We start from the raw sequence: 16,521 nt of genomic DNA on the forward strand, positions 1-16,521 counted from the left end.
ACAATGTTTCAAAATCAAAACAGAGAACGTTTATACATATATTGGATATGTAGTTAATAGTCACGTGGCGCTAGTATCGCGTCACAAGCCATAATGCTATATAACCTATTAATTATTATCACAATAAGATTAATTGTTTCGATATTAATCTTTTCTCATCATTTCTTCACGCATATCTCGATACACGCCAATTTCCAAAATTCATTAATCTCTCGTGCTCTCGACAGCGTTTCCAAATATTTTCTTAATCATGTCGTAGCTACTTTATCGCGGAATCGTTTTTAGATAGTACAAGTGTTGTTGCACGGAAACCGATTAACCCACATAGCAACGGAGGGAAGCCTGTTTCAGTTTGAAAGCTGCGTTCTCGTTTACAGTCGCTTTGCGGAGTAAATCGTCGATGCATCGGCGTGGCCGTATTTTCTACATAGAAATCCTTCAAGCCGTTTGCGAATAAACACTTTAGGGCGAGCACGAAATTACGGCACGTAATTTTACACCACTACACCCCGCTAGCCACCAATTTAAGGACGCTTGACTTATTGTCACTTTTCGTGGCAAACGACCGTAACGCAATTAAATTCGTGACAATCAACTGTGTCAAGTAAGTGTTTGATGTTCCTTTGAAAATGTTAACTATGTATTGTGTTTGCTACTCGGTTCGACGTGTAATCATTTGAATCCGTATAATGTAAGCGTTGGCGCGCTTATTTTGCAATAAAAATTTTATTTTTCTATTCAGGCTTTTTTCATATTTTAATCATCGTCAATCAAAGAGCGTTCGGATCATTTTTTACTCATATTTGAATTGTAAATACTATTTTTTAAGCAGGAAGATAAGACTGAGATCGAAAGGTAATTGTATTTTGGATTGGAAAAGCTCTGAATAATTGTCATTTTTATATTATATTAATGATTCAAGTAATGATTTTTATATCGTTTGTACAAATTTTGGATCCTTTTTGTACAAACATCTATTTCTATTTAATTAATGGAAATTTTATTGTTCGAATAATATATCTATTCTATTTGAATATTTTATGTAAATAATTGTTAATGATTTTGCGATTTTAGATCTCCTATTACGTGATCCATTAATTGCAATTATGATCACGAAGGGCGTTCATTTCTCATGCATTTTACAAAATTGTATTAACTATTATTAATCACGCGTATTTAATTATATAAACAATAGTAATTAGTTTGAAATTATCTGTTAATTATATTTCATCTATTTCTATCGACATTTGATGAATTTGAAAGAAGATAAACAGTAGAACGATGTAAAGTGTAAATGTAAGAAATAATTTTAAAAATGAAAGAAAATAATTGAATAGAAATTATATTGTAATTATTCTAATACGTTTAATTATCGACTTTAAAAGATTTTATTTTCAATTCAAATATTAAGATAATAGTGTTGTGATGTTGAAACAAATTAAATTCTTTTTGTTCTTTGTCATGGAAGAATAACTGTACGTTTTTATTGTTAAAAAATTAATTTAAACGAATCGATATTTTATTATTTCCCTTTAATATTATCGTAGATAATCGTATTATCTCAAATTCTTACTTCTTATTTCAATTCCAAATAAATCTTGTTCGTCACTATCTTAAGTATAATGTAGAACATACGAGAAAAATACGTATTATCTTTGAATTAAAATGTAAATTAATTCAAAGAATTACGCACCGAGTAAGAATTATTAGAGTTGTAAAACTTTAAAGGATAATATCTTAAGCATCTTTTATGAAAAGATTTTGGTACAGTATTAAAACGATAATATAAATATATATATTCTTAATCTTAACATTTTTAAAATGTAAATTTTTATTATATTCTAATTACTTATGAGACTTTTTTCCATATTTTTACAGGATGAAAATAAAAGAATATTCATAATGAAAGTGTAATAAATAAAAATAAGTGAAAATAATTTATTTAAAATTTTACAGATGCATGCAGAGGAAATTTCAAGCAATCGTTACATTTATTATTGTTTAACTTGTAGATTCATCGAGAAAATATATCATATCATATATTACATGTAACCTAAATTTATTATGCTTCTAAAAATAAACATAATACATTGATCTGGATATAATTATTGTTATTTATTTCTTTATGAAATACAATTTATTCCTATGATTATTACTAAGACAAATATTTATAATTATATCACATAATGATATTATAAATAAAATAATATATTATAATAATAATACGTACAATGAAATTCAGAATATTATTATTTATGAAATATCTTTTGCATTATTTTTCAGATATCAGACAATACGATGCCTGATGATGATAAGCGACCAATCAGATCGTGGAACATTCATTTACAGGTAAAATATTTATATTTTGATGTGCATAGTTTAATTGCTGTTAAATAAACGTAAAAAGAAAATTTTTCCAAAATATTTTCTTTTTTTTTTTTTTTGCAAGAAAACTAATATACGTGTTTCAATTATTTTCAATTATAAAAAAACATAAATTTTTTAAAATATATTTATCAAATATGAATTAACAACAATTATTCGATTTTAATACATATACAATTTACACGTAATATAATTATAATATACCTTACATTGAATTATTATAATTATAATAATATGTTAATACTATTCATGAAACTTTTGAAAGATAGATTCAAAACGAACACAAAAATCGAAGTTTATTTATTATTAAATTATAAATAATTGAAGTTTGCATTAGAAGAAAAGAAATAACTTTGTCTCTTCTCATTCTATCTCCATCTCGCTTCATTCATCGCAAACTTAATAAATAAACCTGAACAGACATTTGTGTACGCCACTTTTTGTATTTGTTTTCGCCTCTAAAATACAAAGACGGATACATTAATTACACACAAAAATTAATCACAATTAATTTTAATTTTAGAAGAATAATTAATCGCAGAAAGGTTACTAGCATTGTAATCTAATTACAATAGCTTTCAATGAGACGATAATTACATCTATCTAATACAACATCCATATGTGCAATAGCGTTAAACAAATAACAATTAAAATTTATCGAATTTACCTCCTGATTTAATATATCATGTGCAAACTTTCACTAGTTCTCTTGGTTACCACTAAAAACACGTGCAGCGTGTACCCCCTATATGCTCATAACCCCATTACTTGGTTTCGCATATCCGCAATCTAATTACTATATCAACAGTTAAATTTCAATTCATCGATAGGAAATTAACCTTTGCTCCACGCGAGGAAGATAAAATCTCTTCCTAAAAGTATTGTCATTTCCATCGATTTTCGAAAATCGTTTGTATTTAAGATTTAAAAAATAAAATTTTTTTTTTTTATCAGAAAGAAATCATTTTATAAAAATGAAAATACTACTAAAATTTTAAATTGAATTCATGTTATAGAAATAAACTGTTATCGTCATTTAAATTAATCCTGCAATATTGCATCAGAGTTTTTTTGTTATTCCAATAAAATACTCGTTTACCGTGGATAAAAATATCTTTTAATTTTGACCGCGTAATTATATAACTTGAAAATAAATATTTGAATAGATCAATAAATTTTTTCCAAATTTTATACATGGCATTAATACACAAAAAATCGTTAAACTTTGAATACTCCTAATATACCATTGCAAGTGGCAATAAACTTAACACTAAAATTAACTTGCAATATGTATTTAAATTACACGGATGAATTGTATGAAAATATTATTATGAAAGTAATTAGATATGCGTAATCGTGTTTCTGAACAAAAATTATTACTATAATCCTGCCAGAAGTGCAGGCAACACGTTTCTTGCAATTAATCCGACTTATTTGTTAAACATTCTTGAAACTATTTATTTCCTTCGAAATATATTTTCTCCAAATCCCTTTCCTCGATATGTAAATTCTACAAATTCCAACGGGTTTTCTACCTCGACCACGGATGTTAACACACATACAAACACGTGATCTCGCGTATTTTTTTCAAATTTCAACACACAGCAACTCCTCAAAGAATCGGCTCGTTTGAAAGATATTTTTCCTCCCGGATTGCGGGATCCTTTCGAACGGATAAAAAAGAGAAGGAAAAAGAATAAAAAAGGACATCCAGACATTTAATCGAATCTTTCCCGTGAAGCGGGCAACGAATCTACGTTTAATCAACGCCTTTTAAGCGACCTATAGATAAGACCTCGTAATTAGTTATAGACGTTACTTTGAAGCGGCGCCGATTCACCCCGTTCATCCCTTACGAGATTTTAACCCGGCACGGCGCTAACGTTTGCACGTAATCCGATTTTCCGGATGGTGTACAGGCTGTCTCTCGCGAAAAGCTGCCTCCACCCGCCCGAAGACTGCGGTGAGCCTTGTCATCGCTTAAAAAATATAACGTGTTTCGATTTCTCTCTCTCTCTCTCTCTTTCTCTCTTTGTTTGCCTTTTATCTCCTCTCGTTCTTCTTATTATTCAATATAATGAAAAATACATATGGGTAACCTGTTTTCTTTTTCTTCCTGGTTGCCTCTTCATTTTTCTTTCTTTCTCTTTAACTGCCTCTTCTATTTTCTCTATTATTATTATTATTATTCGAAAATTTGCTATCAGGATACGATATAGCAGCAGTGAATATACAGTAAATATAGCTGCGATAATATATATTTCTCTCTCATTTCTGTCTCTCGATCCTTCTCCCTCTGGAAATTCATCAAAGTAGGGTGGCAATAGGTACGGTAGATACGAAATCGGTTGGATAGATGTGGATATTCTCGAGGAACTCGTCGAAGTCATGAGCAGAAAAACCTTTGAAATATTAGGTTGGCGGGGAAGTAATTTCGTTTTCGGCATATGTAAAATGGAAGACGTTTTTCATCGGTCTTTTTATTTGGGTATGGAGGAAGAACAATTGTAGATAGTGGAATCTCTTGCTATACGGGGTGTTCATTCTATATATGCACGATTTTCTTATTATTTGTGGCCGTGTGTAAGTAGGAAAAACGTTATTCAAACGAAATTTATTTGTATCAAGTGCACAAAAGAAAAAAAAGGATAATAATAATTTGTTTTTTTTTTTTTTATATTAACTGAAAATAATGTTTTTCTTATTGTGTGTAGAATATGTATAGTAATAATTGTTAACCAAATACAATATTTTTTAAAAAATAATTTATTTTTACTATTAAAAACAATTCTATTCCAATATTTTTTCAATATTTTTTTTTCTTTTATATTATAAATCGGTTTAATAAATTGATTTCGTTAAATGCAAAAGGTATTCAATCTGATTACTTCGTTGCCGCGTTATATATTAGAAACTTGGGCAAAGAAAACAGAGGTGATTCGAGCGTGTTTTTCTCATAAAAGATTTGCGAAATAAGGTGCTTTGATTGTCACGAATTACGGTTACGTTTCTGGTAGGTTTTTTTACATTTTAATGTTCCTTTGCGTGCTTGTTAGGACCGACATAGAATAACGAGGGGCGTTTTTTAGCTCCGGATAAATTCAGAACAGCTGCGGTTCTTAGTTTGTTTGCTCATTTTGGATTAAAGAATCTGCTAGAACTTATACTCGGTGTACGTAAAATTTTCTTACTATTGAGCATTTATTTTTTACATTTACATATACTTTCTTTTCTTCTTTTATTTTTTATTATACGAATATATTTTGGGGGAAAAAAGCATGATTACTTTTATCGCTATAAAAATTCCTCGAAAGTCTTTGTCATTTAACTTTTCAATCGACATCTTTCCTTCTCTTTCTTCTCTTCGATTTTTTTATAACGAAGTCACTGCTTTTATATATATATATTTTTTTATCGAATATTCATATTTTCTATTGTTGCAAAATCGTAGAATAAATTGTTATCTTTCTCATCACGAAACATTAATTTGTCGTTTCCTCTAAAATAGTAAATTTAAAATTATTGTTGCAGTAAGAGATTTATATCTAAATGAAGTAACGATAGTTACGAATTCGGTTAATCAACATTAATTAAATATTCATCCGTATAAATGATTAATATGACGATATAAATTTATATGGAGCAAGTTTTAGTGTAATTTATCTTATCGAAAAATTATTCGATTTATTTGATCGAGACAATTCTAAAATCACGTTTGTTAGTTAAAGAGTGTTTTAAAGTTAATTTTTTTTTCCGTTACTTTTAAACTGTAAAACATATTCATAAATTCTACGTTACGAAAAGATTTTACATTCCACAATTTTAATTTCGTATCTATTATAATAAATATATATGTTTAACAATTTTGCATATGATTTTAAAAAGGAAGAAATAACTTTTTAGTAATACTAAAATATGATTAAATGGAAAGGGAATAATACGATTAGGAAAAATCTTTTTCATTTACTAGAAGAGCTTATATGTATTCAAATATATAGTATTACCGCATAATTTCCATTTGGATTAATAAAGAGAGGCGAGACTATTTAAATAAAGGGATTAGTTGGATTTTTAACTTTTAAAGATTAAATATTTTTATCCGTGTTATTACAAATTGTTTTAAAAGTTTGAATAATATTCTCGATATAACTTCTGTCCAAATTGAATAGAGTTACTCTCATTAATAATTTTGGAAACTGTATTATCTCTGAATTTATTATTTTACATAAGAAACAATTTTATAAATACACGAATAATCACAACAATTATATTTATTTGTTTGAATGATACATCTTTCATCATATTGTATTAATGTGAAAGAGAAATACCTTGTTTAAAATTTACAAGAAAGCATAAATTTGTTATAGTGCGCTCTTCTGTTTCTGATAATTTTTCCATGAAGTGTATCATTATTTTGTTTAAAAAAATGATGATACATCCGTACGTATAAATATTATTATACAAGAATTTATTTGAAAATTTGATTAGAGATTAAATTATATTTTTACATATCATTTTTATTTTTGTATAATAATCGTATAATACGTGTTTTCAGTCACGTAACTTCATCGAATGTAGAAAAATTATAAAACGTATTATCAAGCGTGTTATTATTATTTTTAAAATTACATCGTAAATTATAATAGCAATGATTTTATTTATTTATCTTTTTTTTTTGTCGTATTATCACATTCCATTATCACAGATGCAATCAGTTATTATTTTCAAAAATTCTCAATTGAAATTTCCCTTTGTTTCGAGCATTTCTCATTTTACATTTACGTTTCGTTACATTTTACATTTTTCCATGAATAATCATGAAAGTTTGTAATAACGTGAAATCTCGCACATGCTTTTTTTTTTTTTTTTTTTTTTTCGATATTCGCAAACGTACCATTGTGGTCGTCCAATTCTGTACCACTTCATTTAACATGGTTGCAGGCCAATCGATAAAATAATTCTCTTCATCTTAGAATAATAATTCGATATATATATATATATGGTGATGAAATTCGTTCGAAAAAAAAAAACGCGTTTATAAACTGATCGCTTGACGGAAGAAGGAACATGGAGAATTTTAATTAATATTTTTCTCGATCCACTATTTTATTTATAAATTAATCATTTTAAGTAGATTTAACATAAATAAATATAATTTTTATATTTAGATTATTTAAATCATCGCAAATAACGTAAAAACGTCAATTACGAATTCAATTTTCCAATCTTGCTTGTCCAATCCATCTTGTGCAATATTTATCGAGTGAACAGAAACATTTTCCTTTTCATCGCTATGACGTGTCCAACATTGACACCTTTTCGTAGCTCCATCCTGCATTATAAGGTAACATTGACACGTAGTAAACCACGACAGGGAGTATTGTTAAAAAATTTCACACTTTTCTAGTATCTGCGGCTTGTCAAAGCGCCTCATATGAGCGGAATTGCATTTCACAAAAGCGTGAAAATGGAAACGCAAAGAGAGAGAGAGAGAGAGAGAGAATCGACAAAATTCTCCATGGAATCACTTGTAAATTCTATCCTAAATTTCCGAGCGTCGAAAAATATAGCCTCAATTCTTCCCGAATTAATGAATTTTTTGAATTTGCTTGTCACGAACCACGCTGCAATTTGAACTTAACATTCTGGAACTCGCGCAACTTCTGAACTCTGCAATTTTCAAACTTGCTACTCTGAAACTTTGGAATTTACGAGATTTAATACATTTTACAATAAACGAGGGATTTGCGAAACAACGTATAAAAACACGTGAACAAAATAATCAATCTGTTATATATTATTGATTGAATTTGCAATATTCAGTAATTTGCGATATCAAATCTTCAAATTTGTAAAATATCATATGATAATTTAAAAAGAATAATTAACTCTCATCTAAAGCTAAAAATTGTTTATTTATTATTACTTGTTTGAAATTCACAATGAAAGTTCACAATGAAATAAACTGTTAATTAATTTCAATTATTAGCTTTGCAATATCATTCGATTAAACCGTAATTAATCCGGAAGGTATTTATATTAATTAGATTGCGATTGTAGCGTGTAACGAATTTTTTATTTAAAAAAAAAAAAATTATTTTTTTTTTCAAACCAAATATTTTTCATTCATTCAATAATGTTTATTATTTATCATACGGCCGGTCAATAATTATTGACAAAACAATATTGAAAAAGTTGAATCGTCCAATCAAATTATAAAAAAAAAAAATATGTGTTAATTAACGATACTTGTCTAAATAATTTATACCGATCCTACCACCGTTTCACCCGCTTCCCTCCACTTGGAGGAAATTCTAAAAATAATTCTCAGCTTTATTGTACGTGATATTTCACTGAAAATACATCGTCGGTTACACGCGTCGTTATTTGCACGAAGCGATGTCACGAGTAATTAAATTCTCTTCGCAAATAATATAATTTGACAGATTATACGTCCAAGTAAAATCTACCGTTTCCAAGCGGTAAATAAATATATTTAATAATATAAAGCCGTGTAAACAAGTGGCCGGCCGAGTTAATGCCAATAAACTCTTGAGTAATACGCAACATTTATAACAATTGTACTGCAACAGTTGTAACGATTACACGGTATGTATAAATTATACAATTCGTGTTGTAATAATTGTAGCGTGCACACGATATTTCACATGCGAATTTCTGCGGATGATAAAAAATAATTTGTTCAAATATGCGTGGGAATGTTTATTGAATTTCTTGTTAATTCGTGAATAATAATATTTTTTGTTCGTACATTTATTTATTTATTTTTTTTAATATTCGTTCGAATTATTTCTTCATAAAACCGTGTATCCAATTATCGATAACAATCAATCAAATAAGAGATTTCGATTTTAATAAAATTTCACGATATAGAATATACATGGTGAAATCTTCATTCTTCAAAATTAATAAAGAGATTCTTTGGATACGAAATACACAGAATTTTCTCAGATGAATTATTGCACGTTTTGAGGAAACGAATGCGCTTAAATAGTTGCTAAATTGCCAAATTTTTTTTAACGTGTATTATATGTATTTATGCCATTATTATAGCATTCTGAACAACTTTAAAGTATGCGCATTGTATTCTGTTTCAATAGTCAACATTAATTATGGACGAACATAATACGTATCCATCATTCAGAAAAGATAAAGCTTAAAATTGAAATTAACATAGAATCGTGAGAATAGGATATTTTATTAAAATTTATTGGAAATTTGTATAAAAATGTTTATTGTAATCGTTCGTCAACGACTTAGAAAATTTACTTTTCTCCCATTACAACATCAAAGGGTCGAGGTTGGTGGTGTTCAGTTCATTGCTCTGCAACGTAGTCACTCCCAAGGGTGTACGACAACGTTCAAACTTGTTTTCGCGTCATATACTCCTGAGGATCGTACGGGTTTAATGTTTTTAGCGTTACGTTGGTTTCCAGTAATATCCATATCACATCGTAATTTAATCTTGCGTTACTAACGAATAAGGAGCGCACTGTGAAAATTTTCGTTACGATATTGAAACATATGCGGCACGATTGTTGCTCGTTTATCAAAGACAAACAGACGAATATGCAAAATAATTCATATTGATTGATATTTTCTGAATTTATATATAGAACAATAAACTTTTAAATTATTATTATTATTATTTTAACTGATACAAAACAATCAATTTTTGAGCAATGAGAAAAGAGAAATTTTTGTTTAAATTCGAATTCAAAACAAATTCAAAGATGCAATATTTTTTTTTTTTGATTTTAAGTTAGAATAAAAAGTATTGAAAAATATTTGAAAATATTTGATATTTGTATCAATAATGAAATATTATTTTTTCCTTTTTGTTATTACGCTTAATTTCTCTTAAATTCTAAGTTAAGAATATCTGCATAATAAGAATCGAAAAATAATTTAGAAAAATTTAGAGATATAATTTTCACGAAAATCTAATATTCGTAAAACATTTAATTGCGAATTGAAACGTTACTTTGCTTAGATTAAGGAATCACTTAGTCTCCCATTTCAAAATCCACGAACTTTTTAACTCAATCATAAATTAATACACCTAACTTGCACGCATAATTCATACACTGTTTCCTACTACTTTCAAGCAATAAAAGAAATTTCAATTGCGAAAAAAAGAAAAGAAACAAAGCGAAGCTCGTCTTAATCTCATTCTTCAATCTCATTCGACGATTTTCACAGCGTCTCTCGCTGCGTGTTCTCGGATAAAAAAAAAGGAAAGTGCCAATTCCTCGCGAATTCCTTACCTCGTATATGCACCCCTCGCCATTAAACCAATACTTCATTTCGCGGCGCTGTTAAAACCACGTGCCACCAATGCGACCATTTGTTATTATAGCGGTAGAACAAAAGGGAATATATCGATTGAAGGGCTCCAAGTATGTCGTAAATTTACACGGTAATGGTGTTGGGCGCGTAAACGGCGCCTGCAAATAAACGTGTATTACTTTTGGTAATGGAAACGGCACGGATCGATGAAACCGCGGCGAATCGATGCGCTGAAAAATATTATACGTGTATAATATTCACGGTGACAGCTGTCAAACCGTGACTTCCACGAGGCTAGCTAGATGTGACGCTATTGTATATTTCGAAACTCGGGGGAGCAGAAGGAGTGAAACAGGAGTCTCGGTCGAAAACGTTTTAACGATTGAACTTGTCTCTTTTCTCTATTATTCTCTTCTTCGAACGAGGTATCGAGATTCTTGCGTCTTGCGTTCCAAAATTACGGGAACGTGAATTTATTTCATTTCGTTTTTTTTTCGAGAATTAATGAATTTAACGATGCACGACGAATGAATGAAAAATTTCCAGTTCTCGCGTGTATTGAGAATGCTTGACAAGTGTGAGTCGAGATAGAAAAAATAAAAAATGATATATGTATGTATTTCGAATTGGGTTTTTGCCTTGAAAGGAAACTTTTGTATTAATGGTTGGAATAAAAAGAAAAGAAAAATCGGTTTTATTTATATTTGGCTATTGAAAATTGTATGATAAGTTCATATATCTAATCGTTCGAGTGTATTTTTCAATGTTATATTTTTGTCATATCTATCTCTATCTGCATACAAAATTCAATTTTTCTCCTTCAATGCATTTGAAAAAGAAAAAAAGTTCTTTTATCTCTTTGATATAACTATGTCTCTCTCTCTCTCTCTCTCTCTCTCTCTCTCTCTCTCTCTCTCTCTCTCTCTCTCTCTCTCTCTCTCTCTCTCTCTCTCTCTCTCTCTCTGTACGATTATAACATATTAAAACGGAATTCGGATAAAGGGGATAATTTAATATCTATTTATCTTTAAAATTATGAGAATTAAATTTAAAAAGTAATAAGTTTAATTTTAACATTATCGAGCATAATTTAACTCGAAGCTATTCATTGTTCAAAAGTAAAAAATACATTACAATTATAAAATAATCAAAAACTAGAAAATTGTAATATTATAAGTTCGTTTATATCTTTTTATTTTTCTAAAAAAAAAAAAAAAGAAATAAGATAAGATAAAAAATCTTAATATCATAATTTTGAGTTATAATTCAGGAATCGAAGGATTTTACGATATATTTTTTGCGCGAACGCTTGCACATGGTGCATGCAAAATACAAAATAAACCAGCAAATCCCCACGATCGACATTCTTCGCGCTTCTATCTTTAGCGGCAACCCTTCAAGAATATCTTGGGGGAAATACTTCGAACTTAGGCACAGTTTTAGATCAGTTTTTAGAGCCAGATGCGTTTTGAACTTTGCTACCTCAACTTGCTAAACTCCCTCCACCACTATGAAACTTGGTAAATGTCCGAATCTTGTAACTCAGAAGCCCAGATCTCTTGAATTTGTGATTCTGCACAGTGTCGAATTTGACAGACTTATTTTCAATTTTTCTAAAACTTGGGGCATTTATAAAGAAGATCAAAAAACTTTCGAGCAACAACTATAAAAATGAGGGAAAAATTCGTGTCGAATAAAATTCGCATGCTATATCCTTTGCATTATACGTATAAATATATATTCCGAACACATGTCGTCTTATGTTATGTAATAAAAATTGTGGAAACCATGCGATCGTTATTGTTAATAAAATTATCACATATTTATAATATTTATAATAATTAATCATCATTCTTCTGAATAAAATTGTTCAAAAATATGATAAAAAGTACACGCTGAAAAGTATACATACATTGCAATTAAAAGGAGGAAATAAAATTTATTAGTACATTAATCTAGCACGTGTGATTTATATGCTATTAAAAATAGAAAAATTAAATTTTTCGGCCTAATTTTTTGATCAATTATTGTGAATGAATTTATCTCTCTCTTCTTCTCTTTATTTTTCTCTCATTGTCTACGAGCTATTTTATATATGTATTTTTTTTTTTTTTTTACTGCCAATTTCATACGATTTTAATAACTTTTTAACCGCATTCATGTTCTCTTCAGTAACAACGATTGCCAGACGTGTATGATACATATATAGAATATTCATTTCCCCTATGAAACATCAAAATCAATTAAACGCTTTATACACAATTCTCTATGCGCGTGAATATTTAATCAATGTATCCGTGTCAAGTGGATTTGTCGTCACTTTCGAATCTTCTGCTGAATTTCAGTGTGTTTCGTTTCGGCAATTACATTAAATATATTTCACTGAATTTTATTATTATGATAAAACGGGAATTCAATTTATTTCCACCATAATTTTTGTGTAATGATATAACATTTTAAATTTACATCAATCTGATATCTGATTATACCTGTTTGAATTTTGGAATATAATGTATTTTCGAAATGTGGAAATTCCACAACTGTGATTTTAAAAAAGGAATTATTATATATACGTGAAATTCAAACTCGCCATCATATTTTTATTTTGTATAAAATTTATTCTTTTTTTTTATTTTTTATTTTTTTTTTCATTTCATCGAAAGAATTATCAATTCTATTGAGATTACAAACATTTATTCATCGATATCGCATTCAACATTCTGGCAAAAAATAATCGAGAAAGTGTAAATATTAATATAATAATTACAATATTTTGTCTTAAATTAGAATCGTGTCACATTTGAAGTTGCAACAATTGATATATGCATTTAATCTTTTATACGATCCTTGATTTAATATAAACTTTCATACTATCTTCGTAAAAATAGAAAATTACAATTGAAAATAATATGCATAAAAAAAAAAGCTATCAAAGATAACACCTTTATATTGAATTGGCCGATTCAGTAATTATATATATTTTCAAAAATAATTTCCCTACCCAAAATTTCATTATGAAGAATTAAAAAAATAATTAATTATTCTCTAAAAATACGAAAACTAAAAGTTATCCTATTATTACTCCCAAATATTCGAAAAACGCGCACGGTAAAGGCGAATACATTCCTTCCAATCCAATTACTATGAGAATAACACCCGGGCATTTAAAAGTAGAAATATAATTCTCCCTTAGACCGAGTTATTGTAGAAATCGATTTAAATTCTACCTAAATGAAGCATCCTTCGTACCAGAAAAAGAAAAAATTCAGTTTTCAGTTATATAAATCGCCTCCACATTCGCCCTTTTTTACCAACAGATCTTTAGATTGAAAAGAGGCGGGATCCTTGAGATGTTCCATTGAGACGTTTTCCTTTTTTTTTTTTTTTTTTATTTTTAATTTGACAAGCGCCCTGTTTAAATTCAGTTTAAGTCGCGGATAAGCATCGAGCCGGGAAACTTCGTTTTAATTATACACTATTTTAATACGGGTCCTCCCTCTTTTATCGACGGAGCGAACTTTCGCCGCCGCCGTCGTCGTCGAGTTTTTATCAAAGCATCTTCCGTCTCGCGGGAGAGACTCTTAAATTTAGCGTGGTCGTCTCGATCGAGTTGACGCTCGCTCGCCCGACTTTTTCGCCTTTTCACGAAAAACTTCCGCTTCCCTTCCCCGTCTTTATTTCTCGTAACAATCCAGAACCGCCCCCTCTGTCGGAATTAACGCTCTTAACCGAGAACTTCGGCTCGAATACGCAAGATTCCGAAGTCGACGAATTTGTTCCGAGTGAAGTCTCGATGTAACCGGTCGGCAAAAAGCTTTGATGCGATTTCTTGCAACTGAAAGTTCTCGTCGTCGCGACGATTCGCAGGATTTTCCACCCTCTTCGAGGGTCGTCTATCTACGAAATTAGCCCCAAGTCGATTTATTTGTCGCGAAATTTCGATCAACGTTACCGATTCTTGTCGATCTAATTTTTTTCGATTCTTGGAAAAAAAGAAAAGGAAATCGTTTTTTTGTGGTGTTCCCACCCTCCTTAAAATCGTATGAAATTATAAGATTAATATTATTTATCGCAAGATTTCATTTATTGATTTATTAAAAGAAATATTATCGATCACTTGTACACGATTTATCGTTGAATTTCAATATTCGAAATGAAGGATCCATAATTTTTCATCCTCTTTGAGATCTAGGTAATTATTCTCTAGTTTAATTTATTTATCACGAGATTTCGCTGAATATCATCAATCTTTGTGTACCATTCTTCATTGATCATAAATCTCACTCTAATCTTTGAATATTTTTTACTTTTTGTAAAAATTAAAAATTACAAATTATAGATTTAAATATAGGAATAAAGAGAAATATTTTATTATTGGCGACTGAATATTATATATAGTAATTTTAATTTTATTAAAATTGGAAATTAAAATTCAAATTCAGGCCGCCGCAATCCATCTCTTATAAAATTTACTAATTAGAATAACATTGCTTTTTGTAGCAATTTATTTTATCGTATAAAAATTGAAATGTTTATGTCATTTTGCTGGAAAATTATCTTGTAATCTTGACTTCGTTTTCAAATATAAATGAAATTTGAAAATACAAGTGGAATTGGATAATTCCCTATTGAATACGAATAGACTATCGATAAGAGATTATTATACATGTGAAAATAAATGAAAAATTACATAATACATAATGGACGAATTTTTATTATATTGTCTCTTTCATTTAAAAAAAAAAAAAATACAAATTTCAATTTCTTATAATTTTAATTGAGTCTCGATCGACCAACTTTTATATTTTAATTTCTAGAATTATTTAAAAATATATTAAAATTATATTAACACTTATAATCAGTATAAATATTACATATAGAACACGAATATTTTCTGTTTCGATGTACACTTTAATCATAAATCATATCTACATTTTCAATCATTTTCCTCCATTTATACACTCATTTTATAAAATATCTTTTATACATATATATATTTAACACCTATATTGCACATCATTTGTATTATTTTTCTTTCATTTGCATATGCTTGTGGCGCCAACCTCTCCCGTAGATATAAATAAACGAAGAAGCAAACAGATGAATAAATCTCTCTAATAAATAATTCTTCGTTCGAATGCGAATTCCCTATATCCTTTGAGAGCCGATTGAAAGTCGATATTCAAACCCTGGCCCGTCGTGATCCACCCTCGAAACTTACGCGAGGGTTAATTTTCAATCGATCGCGAATAAAACGAGGGCGAATCAAACGGAGAGAACACATCCGACTTCTCGATGGCACGAATTCCCTCCTCTGTGAAACGTCAAGCCCCTCCCAAAGCGGCGATACCTTTGATACGTTTCGCTACTCCTACGCCGATAAACCAAATGGCGCATCGATGAATCGAAGGAATAAAGCGCGTTTCAATCTCGGTTGAAATTCGTCAAACGCTTTGTCGAAGGTGCCGCGAAGGGTGGATCTTTGCGCGCCGCTACGATTCCACTTCGCCGGAATTTCGCCTCCCCTCCCCCTCCCCCTCCGCAAACGGAAATGGGATGGGCGAGGGAATCGGTGGAAATTTGAAAAATTCTCTTGTCCTCGTTCGACTTTTTCCTTTATCGTGGTTTCGTGGTGATCGTTGGTGGTAAAAATGTAATTTCTCTCTCTCTCTCTCTCTCTCTCTCTCTCTCTCTCTCTGTGCTTTACTTCTTTTTTTTTCGGGGGATTGAGCTCTTTTAATGAATGAACGTAATATGGATACACGCAATAAAGGGAAGAAGAGATTTAATTTTCTATTATTTGAAATTCTGTTCTTCCATCATTGG

General features: G+C 29.6%; 1 protein-coding gene across 3 annotated transcripts in view; it reads left to right on the top strand.

The window, feature by feature from the left end:
* The window catches only part of LOC100867739 (uncharacterized), a 388,049-nt gene that overhangs the window by 329,383 nt on the left and 42,145 nt on the right, over positions 1–16,521 (top strand). For all 3 annotated transcript variants that reach the window (XM_086908344.1, XM_086908345.1, XM_086908346.1), the window contains one exon: positions 2,284–2,349. In XM_086908344.1, the coding sequence (XP_086764470.1) occupies positions 2,284–2,349 (66 nt within the window). The remainder of the gene's footprint in view (positions 1–2,283; positions 2,350–16,521) is intronic.

This window comes from Apis florea, unplaced genomic scaffold (genome assembly GCF_048593485.1).
Source record: "Apis florea isolate Af1SG1 unplaced genomic scaffold, ASM4859348v1 contig_3078_pilon, whole genome shotgun sequence".
Classification (NCBI taxonomy): Eukaryota; Metazoa; Arthropoda; class Insecta; order Hymenoptera; family Apidae; genus Apis; species Apis florea.